The sequence below is a fragment of the Solanum dulcamara genome, chromosome 9 (assembly GCF_947179165.1).
Source record: "Solanum dulcamara chromosome 9, daSolDulc1.2, whole genome shotgun sequence".
Classification (NCBI taxonomy): Eukaryota; Viridiplantae; Streptophyta; class Magnoliopsida; order Solanales; family Solanaceae; genus Solanum; species Solanum dulcamara.
The window spans coordinates 5,734,279-5,752,719 of NC_077245.1; the positions used below are offsets into that span (position 1 = coordinate 5,734,279).

At 34.0% G+C, this 18,441-nt stretch overlaps 2 protein-coding genes across 2 annotated transcripts; both read left to right on the plus strand.

The window, feature by feature from the left end:
• Positions 1 to 708: 708 nt before the first annotated feature.
• On the plus strand, positions 709 to 2,605 carry LOC129904338 (RNA-binding protein 1-like). The gene is made up of 2 exons (XM_055979899.1): positions 709 to 1,229; positions 1,466 to 2,605. The coding sequence occupies exons 1-2, from the start codon at positions 1,005 to 1,007 to the stop codon at positions 2,276 to 2,278; spliced, it is 1,038 nt and encodes a 345-aa protein (XP_055835874.1). The 5' UTR covers positions 709 to 1,004; the 3' UTR covers positions 2,279 to 2,605.
• Positions 2,606 to 6,471: 3,866 nt separating this feature from the next.
• Positions 6,472 to 17,061, plus strand: LOC129903224 (uncharacterized). The gene is made up of 5 exons (XM_055978730.1): positions 6,472 to 6,942; positions 7,072 to 7,199; positions 7,295 to 7,407; positions 13,349 to 13,534; positions 16,702 to 17,061. The coding sequence occupies exons 1-5, from the start codon at positions 6,536 to 6,538 to the stop codon at positions 16,729 to 16,731; spliced, it is 864 nt and encodes a 287-aa protein (XP_055834705.1). The 5' UTR covers positions 6,472 to 6,535; the 3' UTR covers positions 16,732 to 17,061.
• Positions 17,062 to 18,441: the final 1,380 nt, after the last annotated feature.

Consider the following 18,441-nt stretch of genomic DNA (forward strand, 5'->3'; position numbering starts at 1 on the left):
TGTCTTGAGTAATTTTATTTTGACAAAAGTAGAATAGGTCTTTGATTAGATAATGCACTCGACCTCGATTAGAACTAGATGAGTTTTTTTACTTTTATTTTGCTAATAAACCCTTTTCATTATAATATTTTTATTGACAATGAATTGATACTTAGATGGGCATAACTATATGAATAACTTATATTTATTTTTATTTATATAAAACTCACTTTTCATTTCATTCATAGAAATTCAATCTAAAAGCCACCATATTCAGATCTTTCATTTCTATCTTATAAAATAATATTATATACTAATTCATTTCTTAAGACAAATTCTAAATTATCTAAAATTAAAAATTAGGGATTCTTTATTTCTCATATCCTAGCACTAACATGAAAGTTTCTAACCATAATAAAAGGCTCATGACTAATCAAGTTACATTAAGTGAAACAACTAACTACGCCTCTAATCTAATTTGTTTCTGTCATCTTTGTGATTTTTTTTTATAATTATATAAATACTAAATTTAATTTCGTGAGATATAAATATAAGTTAGTATAATACGGTGAATATAATTCTTATATCCTTATCTATTCGCTTCATTAGATAATCTAAGTTGATCTATTTTAAAACTTAATAAATTATAGTAACTCCCAAAATAAAAGTCAATTTCTTCGAATTTTCCTACTTTTTCGTTTTTTATTTTATTTTTATGAAGAGAATTAATTAGACAAGAAAACAAATGTCTTACGATCCCCTTGTTAGGGTTTTCTTATCTCAGAAACTCCTAAAACACTGGAGAACAAATCATAACCAAGTACTAATCCCTTTCACAAATTAACAAAAAATTATAAGTTTTTGACTTCCAACTACAAAAGCCCCTATAATTCCATATCCATTCCAAATTTCAACTTTTCCCCAAAACCCTCTAGCCCAGTAGGTCCCTTTTTTGAGTTAGGGTTTCTTTTTTTGCCTGTGAAAGTACTAAAGGAAGGATTTTCTGCACTACATTGCATCTGGGTATGGAAGATTTGGACAAAAGCAAGCTTTTTTGTGGTGGGATTCCGAGAGATACGAGTGAGGAGATGCTTAGGGACCATTTTTTTAAGTATGGAACTGTGGTTAGCTCTGTTATTGCTAAGGATCGTGAAACTGGTAGACCAAGAGGGTTCGCTTTTGTTACCTTTTCTGACCCCTCTGCAGTTGATTTAGCCCTACAAGATACCCATGAAATTCTTGGAAGAATGGTATGCCTTCAAACCCTCTTTGTTGATTTTGGTGTTGGATTCTTGTTTTTCCGAGGACCGACCCATTTTCTCTGTCTGTTCAATTTGTTTTTTTTTTGACAAAAAATAAGCTTTTTCCCCAAATATTTGAACTTTTTAGTGTGTTTGTGTGTATATTTGGTGTTTATTTGTTGTAGAAAAGGTGAAGTCTTTTTCTGATTATTTGATTTATGGTATATCCTGTTTTTTTTTTTTAGGTAGAGGTGAAAAAGGCAATACCTAGGAGTGAACAACATCAAAATCAACAACAGAAGAATAGTATAGGTTTGAATAGAAATAGTAGAACTGATGGTAGAGGCAATGATCAGTTTAGGACCAAGAAGATTTTTGTAGGGGGTTTATCAGCTAACTTAAATCAGGAAGATTTCAAGAGTTACTTTGAAAGGTTTGGTAGGATTACAGATGTTGTTGTGATGCATGATAATGTTACGCATAGGCCAAGGGGATTTGGTTTTATTACATTTGATTCGGAGGACGCAGTTGAGGAGGTTATGCAGGAGTCTTTCCATGAACTAAGTGGCAAGTTTGTGGAGGTCAAGAAGGCTATACCAAAAGATGGAAATAACAATAGTGGTAATGGTTATTATTCTAGAATAGGTAATGGAAATGGTTCTAACTATAACAACACTTATCAGCAGGGAATGTATCCATCTTACAGTCCTAGATATGTATATTGTCCTGGGCCTGTCTCAGGTTATGGCAGTGTGGCGGAATATCCTTATGGAGTTGGAACTTTCGGAGGTGGTTATCCTGTTGGAGCATACCCTGGAATTGGTTATGGTATCACTTCTTTGATGCCTAGGGGTCCATGGAATAACCCTACAATGACTGGTTTTAGAGGAAGCCCACTGTCTTATGGCAATACAGGAGCTGTTTATCCCGCCTACATGAATGGTGGCATCGGAGTAATTAACATAGCTGCTAATGGATATGGAGGAACTTTGGGTGCGGGGATAAATGAGAAACCTGGTCAAGTTAGTGTTAGAGATGCTCAAGGGGTGTCTGATTAGGCGCCAATACAATTTAGATGGGAACTGTAGATATCAATTCTTTTATTCTGCTGGAAGCTTCAATGCTGCTGCTACCAAACAGAGTGAAGAGGTAATGCGGTGCGACTTAACCCTTACTATGCTGGCAATTCTAACCGACTGCTTTGCGATTGAATGTGAATATGATGACAAGTTAGTACTTCTCCTACTGATCAATTGAGGTTGTCTTCCGTCTTTAACTTATGACTCTTGCGTGTGATTTGCCTTTTCTTTTCTGAACTCATTTGCCCAGTTTCAGACAGCTGTAATATAATCTTTCGAAGTTAATATTTTTCGTGTGTTGCCTCAGTTAGCATTCTCTTTGCGACTGCTTTAAATTCTACGGGTTTCATTGCTCGATCATAGTTGTGAACGTCTTGTTGTTTATATATTTATATCTTGCTGCACTTTATCCAATATTTCTTACCTTACTGACGATGACTAAAAGTATGATGGCCCTTCCTTGCATCTGAATAAGCCTTTCTTTTGCCACCTTCTATTTGGGTTCCCTTTATTCATGTCATGTTTCTTTATTTAGTGCAAATTTGTTACAGGCGGTGGATTTTAATTAGTTTAGCCGAGGAAAAATTACAAAACAAGTGTGTTGGACATTTTGAAATCCATCATATGGGTGACTGAACTTTTGACTATCCGGGCTTCCTATGTACAAGTCTAGATAGTCAACTTCTCTAACATGGAAATTTAAAAGCTCGGTTGAATGCTTCTATTTCACCATTTTAACTAGGACTAGTTGTAAGCTGTGGTTGTTAGTTAACTACCACAGAAGATATTAAAGCTTGGAACTTTCTTGGGTGGAGTAGAATTTATAGAACTTTGGCTTTACTAATATTTCAGAAAGAAAGAAACAAGTTCATTCAGGAGGGAAGAAATTACCCTAGGAATGAGACTTTTAGTATTGACACCCTCAATAAGGTGTACACATCTGCCAAAGAAAACTCCCAGAATGTGAATTTTGTTGCACTAATGCAAAATGTATGGTCCTTGTTAGGGTGAAAAAACTTGAAATTGAGAAGTGTAAAAACTCTTTCAGGGTGGCCCTCCTGTTAAAGTGTTTAGCGCTGAGCTGATATGGTGCTTCAAAGTTGGAAATGGCGAGTAAGGTGTAACTGGAATGAAGTTGTAGTCCTTGACAAGACATTCTGTACCCTTAACAGGAGAACAAAAAAGCTAGTAATCAAGAAACATTCCAGAGTGGAATGAGGCTTTAAGTAGAACTATTGCTGAGTAATTTGGCCAGTGCACAACTTCATGTGACCAGGAGTAAGCTTGAATATGTTGAACTGCATCATAGGTTTAAACCAGTTTCGTTGTGCTTAGAAGTTACATAAAATGAAGTCTTAATGAATTTTAATTGTTCTTGGAAAGGTTCCGTATAATCTCTGCCTTGACAAAGTTCCATATGTGATTTGTGGTATAAGAACTCATTTGTTTGCACTTTATGAAGGTCTTAATCTTGATCATTCAAAATTCAATCATTAAGTAAGTTTGTTTTCAAGGTTTGAATCTTAATCTCAAGCAGATTTCAGTCGTTAAGTAAGTTTGTTTTCAATGAGAAGCAAAGGTCGAAAAAGTTGTGAATAAGAGTGTTGTATGTTCTATTTAACCTGTTTGATGGGTGTGACATGGTTGTCGGGTCTTCCCATGTGAATATTCAACTTTTAATGGGATTGCCTTGATAAAAAAGTGTTGACTAGCACTTAATTTTGTTAAAATTGACAAAGTGAGCTAAACCGGTTAAATACTCGATAGTTAGGCCACGAAGTACTCTTTATCTTTAGCAATAGCCACGGGGTATAAAAATTCCTATCATAACGCAAGATCAACCAAGCTTGTGTAAAGGCCCGTGAAGACAGGCCTTTTATAGCATATTAAGGAGATCAGCAAAGATGGCTCAAGAAGGTTATTATTGAGAATATGTAAATGACAGATCTGGGCTGTGCAAAATCATGATGGGCTTAAGATGTTGGATATGGAGATGTTCGAAATAGAACTCCATAGATATATTTTAGGATTTCTTACACCATATCGGATGTATTAATTTACTCCCACTTGTCATTGTGAAGTATTCCCTATATTTTAAGTGCAGAAAAAGGACATATTTGCTCATTATTCCAGAGTTTAGCCTATTGGATGCTTCTTGATATGATATTAGAGATAAGGACAAGACCTTGTTGTTCGAAAATGCCTCTGAAGTTGTGGCTGGAATCCACGAGAAGATCCAAGTGCCTCAACCATCATGTAAAGACCCAAAAGAAGTTTACAAGGCTAGAAGAAGAAGACATGAGTTGTAAATGTGGAAGAACCACAGATATAATATTCGAACTACCTTGTTTGCTGTGGTTTCCATAAGAGGGACCAGTTTTTCCTCCAGTTAAGATTTCAGAATGGGTATGAAGTAATTATATTTTACAATTAAGCAAGCAAATAGGAATAAAGTACGAGGATTGTAGACTTTAGGTGTATTCGTCAAGATTGTAGCCCCCTTTGCTTGTAGCAAATCTAAATCTTGCCTGCAAGAATTTTGATCATTTGAGCTGAAGGCCTTCGACTCGGTCAGGAGACCATAGGCTGAGAATCATTCTTCAGGCTCGTCCCAGCTAAGATTCCAAACTTCTAGTCTGTTTGGTCAAGTTTTTAAGAAGTTAAACTATTTTATTTTATTTTGCGAAAGAAGCATTTCTTCACGTACAAATTATTGTTTAATAGTGACAAAAATGTTTTTCAAACGGATCATCTCTAGAAGTATTATTTTCAAAAGCGTTTCTAAAATCAATGTAAATTCCCTAGATGAGAAGCCATTTTCCCTCTTTGTTCAAAAAATAAAAGAGCAACATAAAATTTTACACCCTTCCATTGTGTGGAAAAAGTTTTATTATATACTTGCTCCATTTCTACTTGTCAGCGGCACAAGAAAAGGGAAGAATAAATAGTGAAAAATACGTAAAGAGAAAAGTATTACACTTTCTTATACTGGTCAATTGATAATCTTTTTTTAACTCTTTTTCTTTCTCTATTCCAAGCAAACGAAAAGCAAAATGTCCAACCAAACTATAGAAAGGCAAAATAGTCCTCCAAAGAAGGAAATTAAGTTCGTTACTGAGCAAATGACTACATCAATTGTAAAGAAAGGTACATGTGTGGATTTTAACGAAACAAAAAAAGCAAGAAAATGACTTTTAATTTCCTGTCAAACTAAGTATTTTGCTACTGAGAAAACGTTTAAAGTAAGACGTTGATACATTGAGAAATAACTTTTTATTTTTTTCATATAAATTTAAGGGAATATGTCACGATTTGCACTTTGAATTTTGTGAAATTGTATCCTCTATGATTTGCACTTTGAATTTTGTGAAATTGTATCCTCTATTAATAGTGGGTGTTAAATATATCCTTATTGTGATAAAAATGGTCAAAATATATCTCTATTTATGGATAGCGAAAATTTTCAAATACACCCTCTTGTTACAAGGGAAAAGGGACAATTTTGTACGTGTGAAATGGTTTAAATTTATTCTTGAATTTCATAAAATTGTGTATATTTTATTTTTCTTGAGCTATCATCCATCAACACTTTAAATCAATCCCGCCATAACCTTTGATTTCTTTACTCCATAACATCAAAGATAATCAATTTGAGCTCGGAGGATAGATACATTATGATCGGACACTCTAAAAGTTGAAGAAGACAATATTTGTTATTGTTAGAATAATGACCCTTTATTCAAAGTTTAATTACAAATTTTATCATTTTCTCTTATAAATAATGCCCATGTATTAAAAGTTTTCACCGATACTAAATAGATCATATTTAAATCAATCTTATAATGATAGAACTCATTTACCATACTGTAGCTTTATATACTCACTGAGTTAGCATTTGAATTGTAGATTTGCCATTTTGAACTCAATATTATCAATTTGTGGGAACAACTTATAGATCGATTCATTTAACTTATTTTAGATTTAAATTTAAATACTCAGTGATTTTAGCAGCAAAAGAAAACAGATAAGTATTGTGACTTGTCAACATATTATTTATTTTTTAAAAAAATTTGGTTGTTTTTTTCCCAAAATTAATTTTATTCTTAGATTTTCTCTCCAACCACTTAATATTTCTGGCAAATACGGCTTTGCCTTTTTTAAGGTTGACAATGCCCCAATATTTTATTTTAAACCAAAATTCCAAAAACGGAAATCTTATCAAACGATAGCCACGAAATGGAAGTTGTGGGCACAATGAACCTTCTAACCCAAGCTCCCGCCGGAGCTTTATCGGCAACTCATCGTTGTTCCCTCAAATTCACTCATCCAATTCCTCCCCTTTTCTCCCATCGACGACCCACTCAAATTTCCACTAAAAACCCAATTCACGTCTCAAAAAATGGACCAAAACCCCTCACTCTTGCTAATGCAGAGTCTTCTTCTTCCGGCGCCGGTGCACCTCGTCAAACTTCTACTGCTACTGCTAGTACTGCTGGATCGTCTAGTTCCAATAATGGGTCATCTTCTTTTAGCCCGGATGATTCGATTTCCTTCGTGGGTCAAGATAGTGTTCCTCTTGAAGGTGTTATCCAGTTTGAAAAACCCGATTCTAATTCCTTAAGTGATAAAATAAACAAATGGGGGTATGTCGTTTTGTGCGTTTTTATCTGATTGTGTATGTTATTTGAGTATTGGATGAAAAGAGGTCAATTGGGTTGCTCTCGATTAGACTATTTTTGTGATTGTGTTGTTAATTGAGTTTTCTTTTTAAGTTGGGTGGCATTGTTAGCTGGTGGAGATGTTGCGGTCCTGTTGTTGTTCTCTGCTATTGGAAGGTTCAGTCATGGCTTTGCTGTTTTTGATCCCGACACACTGCGAACTGCTGATCCTTTCATTGCTGGTAGGGGAGTTGTTATGTTATTCTTCTGTTTTGAAGTTTTTATGTAATCTTGACTATAAAGTTTGAATTTTTGATGATGGTTGTGGGTTCGTTAGGTTGGTTTTTGAGTGCGTATTTCCTTGGAGGATTTGGGGAGGACGGTAAAGGAAAGAATGGTCTGTTTAAGGCTTTCATTGCTGCTACTAAATCATGGTCATTAGGCATTCCGGTAAGTCCTCTTTACATTCTAGTTGATTGGATACTGTAATTTATGGATGTTTATGTGTACTAGTCAAATTATCTGGTGGATACCAAAGAAATCCATCATATGGGTGACTGAACTTTTGACTATCCGGGCTTCCTATTTACAAGTCTAGATAGTCAACTTCTCTAACATGGAAATTTAAAAGCTCGGTTGAATGCTTCTATTTCACCATTTTAACTAGGACTAGTTGTAAGCTGTGGTTGTTTGTTAACTACCACAGAAATGGTGAGTAAGGTGTAACTGGAATGAAGTTGTAATCCTTGACAAAACATTCTGTGCCCTTAACAGGAGAACAAAAAAGCTAGAAATCAAGAAACATTCCAGAGTGGAATGAGGCTTTAAGTAGAAATATTGCTGAGTAACTTGGCCAGTGCTCGACTTCATGTGACCAGGAGTAAGCTTGAATATGTTGAACTGCATCATAGGTTAAAACCAGTTTCGGTGTGCATAGAAGTTACATAAAATGAAAAGGAGGAAGTTGAAAGTTATGTCTTAATGAATTTTAATTGTTCCTGGCAAGGTTCGGTATAATCTCCTCCTTGATGAAGTTCCAGATGTGATGTATGGTATAAGACCTCATTTGTTTGCTCTTTATGAAGGTCATAATCTTGATCATTCAGATTTCAATCATTAAATTTGTTTGTCTTCAAGGTCTGAATCTTAATCATTCAGATTTTAGTCATTAAGTTTGTTTGTTTTCAATGAGAAGCAAAGGTCAATAAAGTTGTGAATAAGACTGTTGGATGTTCTATTGAACCTGTCCTCTAATTATGTCTTCAAGTCCATAGGTGACTAATATTTTTTTGTTAACCGAGAAGTCAAAGTGGTAGCAGGGGGTTTGATGGGTGTCGCATGGTTGTCGGGTCTTCCCATGTGAATATTCAACTTTTAATGGGATTGCCTTGATAAAAAGTGTTGAATAGCTAGTGAACTTAATTTTGTTAAAATTGACAAAGTGAGCTAAACCGGTTAAATACTCGATAGTTAGGCCACGAAGTGCTATTTATCTTTAGTAATAGCCTCGGGGTATAAAAATTCCCATCATAACGCAAGATCAACCAAGCTTGTACACAGGCCCGTGAAAACAGGCTTTTCAAAGCATATTAAGGAGATTAGCAAAGATGGCTCAAGGAGGTTATTATTGAGAATATGTAAATGACAGGTCTGGGCTGTACAAATTCATGATGGGCTTAAGATGTTGGATATGGAGATGTTCGAAATAGAACTCCATAGTCCATAGATATATTTTAGGATTTCTTACAGTATATTGCCCAACTTTTGAGATTTTACCCGATTTAGTCCACTTTTTCAAATTAAGAGAAATTAATTTCACCTGATGGCCAACACTTTCTAATCAACACACTCCCATTAAGATAGGGGCCTTAGCGCCACCAACATTTTTAGGAGTAGAATATTCACGTGGGCAACTTATACCCATGTGCACCCAAGTAAAATGTAAAAAATAGTGGAGAAGGTCCAAAAGGATGGAAAAGATAAGGTTCTAATGAAGATAGAGGGAAGCATAAAACCAGGGGCGAGGCGGGGCGGGGTCTTTGATGTGAATGATGTCATTTCTGATTAAGACATGTCTTCATTTTCTAGTCAAAAACATGTGCAATTGGTCTTCAAAAGTGGTAAGGAAATTTAGCTATCGGATGTGTTAATTTACTCCCACTTGTCTTTATGAAGTATTCCCTAGATTTTAAGTGCAGAAAAAGGACATATTGGTCATTATTCCAGAGTTTAGCCTATTGGATGCTTCTTGATATGATATTAGAGATAAGGACAAGAGCTTGTTGTTCGAAAATGCCTCTGAAGTTGTGGCTGGAATCCACGAGAAGATCCAAGAGCCTCAACCATATGGTAAGGACCCAAAAAAAGTTTGGGATTGATTACAAGGCTAGAAGAAGACATGAATTGTAAATGTGGAAGAACCACAGATGTAATATTAGAAATACCTTGTTTGCTGTGGTATCAATAACAGGGACCAGCTTTTCCTCCAGTTAAGATTTCAGAATGGGTATGAAGTAATTATATTTTACAATTAAGCAAGCAAATAGGGACAATGTACAAGGGTTGTAGACTTTGGGTGTATTCGTCAAGATTGATAGCAACTAGAAAGAAAGGAAGAAGGCTTAGATGGATTTCCCGGGTACATTGAAAAAAAGAGAAGCAGAAAAGTGAAGCTGGAGTTCAACGTAAGTTATGGTGAAGGAACTGGAAAGGGAGGGGTAGATTGCTTCAAAATTGAATGCTATGAAGATAAAATTTTTAGTTGGAACATGCAGGTTTTGAATTGTAGCAACAAAACATAATACATTGAGTTCTCTTTTCCTAAATCGGAAAGCTGATATATGCTGGATTATTAGACAAAGAAATGGACATATGGGAGGATAACATGGTCAGGCAAATTTGGCTGAACATATAGGTTAAATTTACAATGCCAAGGCAATGGAAAGAAGCGGAGGAATGATATTATTTGGTATAGCAAACACTTAGTTACAAAGAAAGAATTTGCGACATGTACTCAATCTTAGTTTTTATTCATTAATACACTAAACAATTTTAGATGTTTATGGACAACAACAACAACATGATGCCCTATGTAGTCACACAAAGTGGGGTTTGGGGAGGGTAGAGTGTACATAGGCATTGCCCCTGCCTTAGAGGTAAAGAGGTTGTTTCTGATAGACTAGATGTTTGTGGACATAATAACAAAATAGCAATAAGAGATGTATGGGTGAAAACTTTCACTATTTAGCAAGTGATTTAATTGTCACTAGATTCTCTTCTAAAAGATAAGGAAATTATAGATACACAGATTTATGGTAGAGTTCTCTGATTTCATACAGGGGAATGGAATTAGTGCATCCCTCGTCATGTGGTAGTTAATTGTACTTGGGTAGAGGTGGGACAGTGCAGGACATCATTAGTTTCCTGAATAGATATCTTCAGAATAATTATTTCAAACACATCACATTAAATATCTTGCCAAATCGATCATCATCTTATAATTTTTAGCTGTGGTCACTGGGACAATATTTCAGATGGCTGAAACCCAAGGATTTTGTGGAAAGAGTTGATACACTGTGGAATAGCTATGCAATTTGTGGCTTTGCTGGAAAGCTTTATGATTCTTGACAAATGGTTGGATATGAGGTAGTTGGTTGAGGAAGGAAATCTCCAAAAGCTAGAAATCTAATGGACTTGTGAGAGATTACGAGATTGGATGAGATCACATGGAGGCAAAATTATAGGTGTTTATGGTTGAAACGTGAAGACAAGATCATAATTTCTTCATAAAATGGAAAATATCCACAGGAGATATAATCAAATAGATGGAATTGTGAGTAATGACGAGGCTATTGAAGATCAAGATGTCATAAAACAAGAAAGACTATATTTATTCAAAGTTGTACAGAGAGAGAAGATTAAAAACATTCTTTCAATCAGTATGTACTTCGAGAATCTTTGAAGAAGATATGATCTGGTTGCAAAGGGAATTCATCGAGGAAGAGGTGTTAATGTGATGAAAGGGTATGATGGGATAAAACACCAGGGCATGACGATTTTATCATGGCTTTTCATCACAAATGTTGGTACTTTATTAAGGCATTGATTGATGTTTAGTTTTTTAAACCAATTTGAAGGTTTTGTGAAAAATACTAATGGCTCATGTATATCTTTGATTCCAAAGAAAATCGGAGCTTTAGAGCCTAATTTTCAAGCCTATTAGTAGGGTGGAAAGCTGGTACAAGATCATAGCAAAGCTGTTTACAAAAATATTGAAGATGTTATGGAAGTTTGATTAGACATACATAAATGGCTTTGTAAATAAATATAGATTATAGATGCTATTCTGATGGTCTATTTGTGCTTAGACACTTTAAGAAGACTAGATAAGAATTGAGCACCTAAGGGTGTGGCATAATGGTCAAAGCTGTTTACGAAAATATTGTAGATGTTATGGAAGTTTGATTAGACATACATAAATGGCTTTGTAAATAAATATAGATTATAGATGCTATTCTGATGGTTTATTTGTGCTTAGATACTTTAAGAAGACTAGATAAGAATGGAGCACCCCCGTGTGGCATAATGGTCAATGAAGTGGGAGGAGAACCATGAGGCCTCAATTTAAAATTCTAGCAGAGACAAATAACACTAGGTGAAATCCTTCGATATGCCTAAGCCTTGGTGGACAGAATCTCTCGATACTTGTAGTGGTGGAGGTAACAGGTACCTGGTAAAATAGGTGAGGTGCTTGCAAGCTGGCTTGGACACCATATTCATAAAAAGGGTGGAATTTTGTCATAATTAGACATAGAAAACAATATGATCATGTGAATTGGAGTTTCTTTGAGGATGTTGAAGCTCATGGGATTCAGACAAAAGTAAGTAAGTTGGAACAAAATGGTCCATCTATGCTATCAAATTATCAGTTATAGTTTATTTCAGCAGAGGGTTTTTCTCCTCTCATAGAGAAACAAGGCAAAGAGACCCATTGTCTTTTTTTGTTTTAATGGTGAATGGAGGGTTGGAACAAAATGCTGAAAAAAACTGTACAATTGAGCTGGATGAGGGGTTGTTAGGTGAGCAGGAAGGAAAAAATAACTGAAGTGGTGTCTCAACTCTCATATAAATTATGCTAATGATACACTTATAATGTGTGTACAGCAGATGGGACAGTTGGAATATTTGAGAGTAATTTTAGTTGTCTTTGAAACCATTTGAGAATAGATCCTCTAGTTCTCCTCGAACAGTTCACTCCTTTTGTTATAGCTTGGTGTTTGAAGTGTTAAATGATTTTGTAAAAACTGGCATTCTAGTTTAATTTTTGCAAGTTGGGTGTTTATTATTGAAACTTTTCTGACAGGAAAAGATATATGGTTAAGTCAAATTCTGCTTATGATTCATTGGACAAGCCCATGTGAGAAATAAAACCTCTAGTTCTCATCTAAAAGTCCTTTTTTTTTACAGCTTGGTGGTTGAAGTGTTAAATGATTTTGTGAAAATTGGTGTTTTAGTTCAATGGTTACAAATAGGTGTGCATTTATTGCAACTTTTCCGTTTGGAAGAAATATGTATATGGTTAATCAAATTCTGCCTAAGTTTCATCAGAAGTCTATGTAATAACAGCAGTGGCAACAGTAAGAAAGAATATTAATTTATTCAGTGGTGTTGGTTGGGAAGATGCTGTCATGCGTCTTGTAAATGACGATGGGAAAGTCTTGATTTGAGTAGTAAGAAGTAACAAATTGGACATGAGGGGATCTTGCCCCTGTTACACTCTCTCTCTAATGTCTTTGGTAAACTTATTGGGTTACATTTGTTTAAAAAAGTATTTTCTTTAAGATTTGGTATGCAATACTTGCTTTGACATTTCCATGGATGCTGGTGGGTAAGTTATTGTCATCTTACTATGCAACCTTTGGCCTTCAATTGGAGTTTGATAGATAACTACCGCATTCTAGTCTCAAGCTTTCCTAGAATCTTGATTCGGTGGGCACTAATTTCATTATAGTCATGGAATGATGAAGTAGTTCTGTCAATTACACAATTTTTTTGACACTTTCCGTGTCTTACCTATTATGTGTGCTACTCTGTCTTGGGAAACTATTTGTATGTTTAAGTTTGAACATGGTAGCATGTTGTATGATTGTAGCATATAAAACTGTTCACTGCAAACATTAGTGTGTAGATTAGTAAAAATGCAATTTTAGAAATAAGGTTACACAGGTAGACAGTTCTCAGTCCATTCCACTTATGTGGAGCATGAGTTTGATCATAGTTTTTCCTTAAAATACTCCTATCAGCCCTATCATATTTCTTCTTTTTCTTGTGGGTCAAGGATTCTTGATTGTGAGCTGACTCTTGTTTACTCTCTGCTTCTCTTATTTTGCAGGTGGGTTTAGCTATAAGGGCTGCCACTGTGGGTCATATACCACCAGTCAACTTCATAATAGTTACCATGGGGAGTACTGCTGTATTACTCATTGGATGGAGGACACTCTTGTTCAGCATTTTACCAACAGACAAGCCGAGGAAGAATGATGTTTATAAGAGCGGAAGCCCTTTTGAATTTTTGGAGGTAAAGTTTCTCTTGTCTAATCAGTAACTTGGGGATATTTAGGGTGTGGTAACTGTTTGTATGAAGTTTTTCTTCCTTTCCTAACATGGTTAGCCTGTTTGAACTATCAAATTCCCTCTGAACTAAAGGTATAGATAGGATCCAAGATTTGAACGGTATGGGTTTTGGATTCTAGGACAACAATATCAAGTGTTAGTAACTGAGTTCTGTGGAACTTAATATGCATCTTGGATGTTATGCCTTTGATTTTCCCATAACTAATCCCTAAGACAATAAATTGTAAAATTGGTGGCGTAAGAATTAAAAAGTTAATTAAGCTTGCTTCATCAAAAAAGAGAAGTTTGATCAATGTAAGAGCTCATGCAAAGTTGTTAGTATCATCTAATTGCTCAGTTTTGGGTTGTGTTCTTGGACAATCTTGGTTTTTTTCTTAACCTAATAGTAATTACATATTCAAATTCTTCACGTCCCCAAAGAGGGGAATAAAAGGAAAAGAAAAAAAGTGGGCGTAGATTTTTGTTCACTTGCTATTCTTATTCTTGCACACCCTCGGACTATTTTTCTCTATACATGAATGTTTTTTCAAAACTATGCAATAAGGGGCCGTTTGGTTACTGTATAAGGGCAAAGTTAATACATGAATAACCAAGTTATTCATGTATTAATTTTATACCATGTTTGGTTTTCATGTTTTAAATTTATACAATGTTTGGTTGGTGTGTTTTGAAATGTTGTATAAAAGTTTTTCTTGTATTGATTTTATACAGTGTTTGGTTGTATTTTTGTAATTCTACATAACTAATACTCACATAACATATGAGGAAATTTATGTATAATTTTATGCGGGATAGAAGGTGGAATAAGTTATGAGGGTATTAGTTATACATGGATTATAATAGTAAATTACACATTTACCCCTATTAATTTACTTTTAAATCTTTCAACTCAATATTTTAATAGCGAAAAATCATTTATCAAGACCTTCGAATTAGTTTATCAACTCAATATTTTAGTTTATGTCTTAATTAGTTTAAGTCCTTTTCTTTTGCTCTCGTCTAGTAATTAACTTTTTTTTTGGTCCTGATGGATTTTGTTACTTTTTTATTAAATAAAAACGTTCCATGTGCCCATATATATGTGTATGTATGAAGATAAAGGGCAACCCGGTGCACTTAAGCTCCCACTATGCGCAGGGTTCGGGGAAGGGCCCGACCACAAAGATCTATTGTACGCAGTCTTACCTTGCATTTCTACCAGAGGGTGTTTCCAAATCAATAATTCATGGATTATATCCTCCTATATAACTAAATTCTACATAGATAATAGGAAAAATTACGCGGATAAGTAAACATATACTAGTTAATTAGTTAACATAGCTATAATTTGAATTAATTATGGCTCGTGGCAAACATCTAGCTGTAATTACAATTTGAGTTTTGTATAATTCACGTGATTATACAAATGTTGTGTGCGAATCGAATTGTATAGCAAATTATACGAACACTACAAATTGTATAACGAATTATACAAACATTGTGCATGAATTGTATAGTGAAATATACAAATTTTATACAAAAACTGTGAATTGTATAGCGAATTATACAAACGTATACAAAAGCTGCGCAAATTATACTAATGCTGCTATAAATATAGCTACGAATTGTAATTAACAAACTATAGTTATGAAGCATAATTAAGGTATTTTTGAGTGGTTATTCCCTTAAATAATACATGCATAAGTAATACTTTCATAATTAATACTTACATAACTAATACATGCATAACTTATTCCTACATAATTAATACCCGCATAACTTATTCGTACATAACTAATACCTGCATAACTCTAACCAGTAATCAAACGACCCCTAAAAGTGTAAAACGTTGTTGCTTATCATTTTCTTTTTATAGTAAGAAGGGAAAAGGACCAAGAATACCCCTAACCTATTATAAATGACTCAAAAATATCCTCCTTCCATCTTTTGGTCTAAAAATACCCTCCATCTTTAGTTTTGGTTCAAAGATACCCCTCCTTCCACTTTTTGATCTAAGAAAATACTTTCAACCCAAATTTAATAGAATTGAATTCTTTTACTAATTAATTAATTCTTTTATTTGTTATAAAAGATAATTTTTTATTTATTCAATTCTTACTATTAGGCATCCCAAAATATTTATAATATTTAAGTTTAATGTAAAATAAAATAAAGAATTTATTGTGTAAAAATAAAAGATAAAATTCTTAAATTCTTATTCTTATTATTAAAATAACACAATAGATTCTTAAAATTCTTATTCGTATTCTTAAAATAACACTATCAAATTATTATTCTTCATTTTTATACAATAAATTCTTTATTTTATTTTACGTTTTATACACTATTATTTTATGTTTTAATTTGTGGAATAATTTTTTAATTTATTTGAATTAATTTTTAAAAAAATATTCCAATCATCATATTAAAATTGAATTATATCAATATCTAATATTTTCTTTGATTTACTTTTTAATAAATAATATTTTATAATAATAATAATAATAATAAAAAAATTATTGATAATATTATTTTGATAGTTATCTCTGAGTCCACTCCATGAATATGGAAGAAAAGTAGTTTTGTTTCTCGTGGAAATTGGCTACTGTGATGCAGTTTGTTTATCCAAAGGGGAGCTAATCAGAAGTGATAAATTTATGTAGATTGAGTAGTCATTTTTTAGCATTTTTACATTTACCTATGAGAAATGGTGGGGAAATTTGGTGAGAGTTCTCTTTCTTGTTCGTTGTATAACATTATAATTAATACTATAACACAAATATCACTTGTAGATGCTTAGAACCATTAATTTAGTCAGATTCTTGGTGTCATTTTCCTCCGGTTGATATGTTAGAGCCTGTTTTGATAGTGGGATGAAATTTGCTGAATAATGTACTAAAAAAAGTGTTCGGCTTATGCTATAAAGGTAGTTAAATAACCTTTTATAATTCCCACAATGGAGCATCTTCTCACCAATAATGTATTAAAAATAATAAGGATAAGAAATTATAGAATTTTACTCTTCAGTTTCACACCAATTATGTGCAAGGAGGGTATTTTTGAGTCGTTTCTAATAGATTAGGGGTGTTCTTGGCCTTTTTCCCTATTAAGAAAAACACCCTTTTGTTGCAGTTGCTGACATCACTGGTAAGAAGATGGTGACTGTGGTAGCAGTGCATGCTGACATCACTGGTAAGAAGATGGTGATTGTGGTAGCAGTGCAAGCGACGGGCGTTTTATTGTTCATTATATTCTAACGTAAGTTATCCAGTATGTACATGTCACTTCTCATTATAAGTAGATGTAAGAGACGCGAGCAATGTAACAATGGAAGAAAATACAGTTTCCATCTGTTCCTCATTTAACTACAGGTTACTTGAATTGTTGCACGAAAATGTTGCATATACTTTAGTCTAGTGCAAGATGTATCAATATTTGACTCTTGAAATCATTTTGCTGATGCTGCTTCATAATGATGTCCTTGAACTCTGATGGAGTCACCTATAGTCAATAGAAAGAAGATACCGTTTGTAAAATTCCAGTTAATAATTTGTAGTAAAGCTAGTTGCATAAAGATAATCTGGTCAGTAATGCTGCTTTGCTTGTTTGAAAGCATGAGATAATTGCTTGATAGATTTGTGTGCTTATATAGATAGATAACTAATTTGTTAAAGTGGCAAATGCTCATATTTTAACCAAGAATGCTAATATGTCTACCAACTTACCCTTTAATCATTGCTATATAATGTCTGTAGTAGATGCTGTGTTCAGTTTCTCTACATTATGTTATGTAAGAAAAAATCTGCATAAAATATTTGAAATCTTGTGTTGTAGAAAAAGCCAACCATTCTGTAGAATACTAATTTGCAGTGATGAGACGTTTGCAGCATTATTTCTGAGTGGCAAAGGGCCTATGCTGCTAATGGGGAAGAGAATGTAAGTAGGTCGGCCAAACAGAGTATATGAATAGTGACTTAGTAGTAGTATAATAGAGCCTATGACAGAAGAATACATTGTCAACTTGCCGTCAGTAAAGTTTGGAAATTTGAATAGATCGGTGCACAAAATATTCTGTGTTTACGTATAGTTTGAAGAAGGGTTGCATCCCATGAAGATGAGATTCATGAGATATAGTCGGCTTATCCTGGCGCAGTAGCTGATTTTGTGTCTTAAACTCGTGATTTGTAGCTCACGTAGAGATGACTTATAGTTGTTCTCAGGCTCTCATTTAAGTTTGTAGGAGAATGTAGTTCAAACATAGTGTTTGGCTCTTTTTTCTTAAACTACGTGACTAAAAGTATTCGTCTCCTCAGTGGTAAGTAATTGGCATCGAGTTAGATAATTGAGATATACGCAAGCCGATTCGAATGTTCTTTATGAAAAATGAATCGGAAAATGGTCAAATATACCCATGTACTATTAAAAATAATTTAAATATACTCTTCGTTTTACTTTCAGTTTAAATATACTCCTCGTATTATATTTTTGGTCTAGATATACCAATATCATTATACTTTGGAACAAATTTGCCTTTTAATTTGGACGGAAAGACACGTGACAAACTCAAAATCAAATGACAGGATCCCAAATTTTAAATACTCAATTCTTTTAGAAACCCATCCCTAACTACTTCCCCCCCGCTTTGAATTCTTTTCTTTGCATCGTCTACTGCTTGAGAAAGTTAGGATCAGTTCTCTTTCTTTCGGATTGAGTTCTTTTTCAAAAATGTATACTATGATTAATTTTATAAAAACCAATTTGAAGATCCCCCTTGTACAGTGATTAATTTTATAAAAACCAATTTGAAGATCCCCCTTCTTTGATTTGTGCATGAAAAGTACAGCACAACGATGTTGCGTGATACGCATATTT

Bases quoted from the DNA above. Each gene is read 5' to 3' on its own strand.
- LOC129904338 (XM_055979899.1), top strand. From the start codon at position 1,005: ATGGAAGATTTGGACAAAAGCAAGCTTTTTTGTGGTGGGATTCCGAGA. The intron at 1,230-1,465 runs GTATGCCTTCAA...TTTTTTTTTTAG, and splicing joins ATGAAATTCTTGGAAGAATG to GTAGAGGTGAAAAAGGCAAT.
- LOC129903224 (XM_055978730.1), top strand. From the start codon at position 6,536: ATGGAAGTTGTGGGCACAATGAACCTTCTAACCCAAGCTCCCGCCGGA. The intron at 7,200-7,294 runs GTAGGGGAGTTG...TGGGTTCGTTAG, and splicing joins TGCTGATCCTTTCATTGCTG to GTTGGTTTTTGAGTGCGTAT. The intron at 13,535-16,701 runs GTAAAGTTTCTC...CTTTTGTTGCAG, and splicing joins GCCCTTTTGAATTTTTGGAG to TTGCTGACATCACTGGTAAG.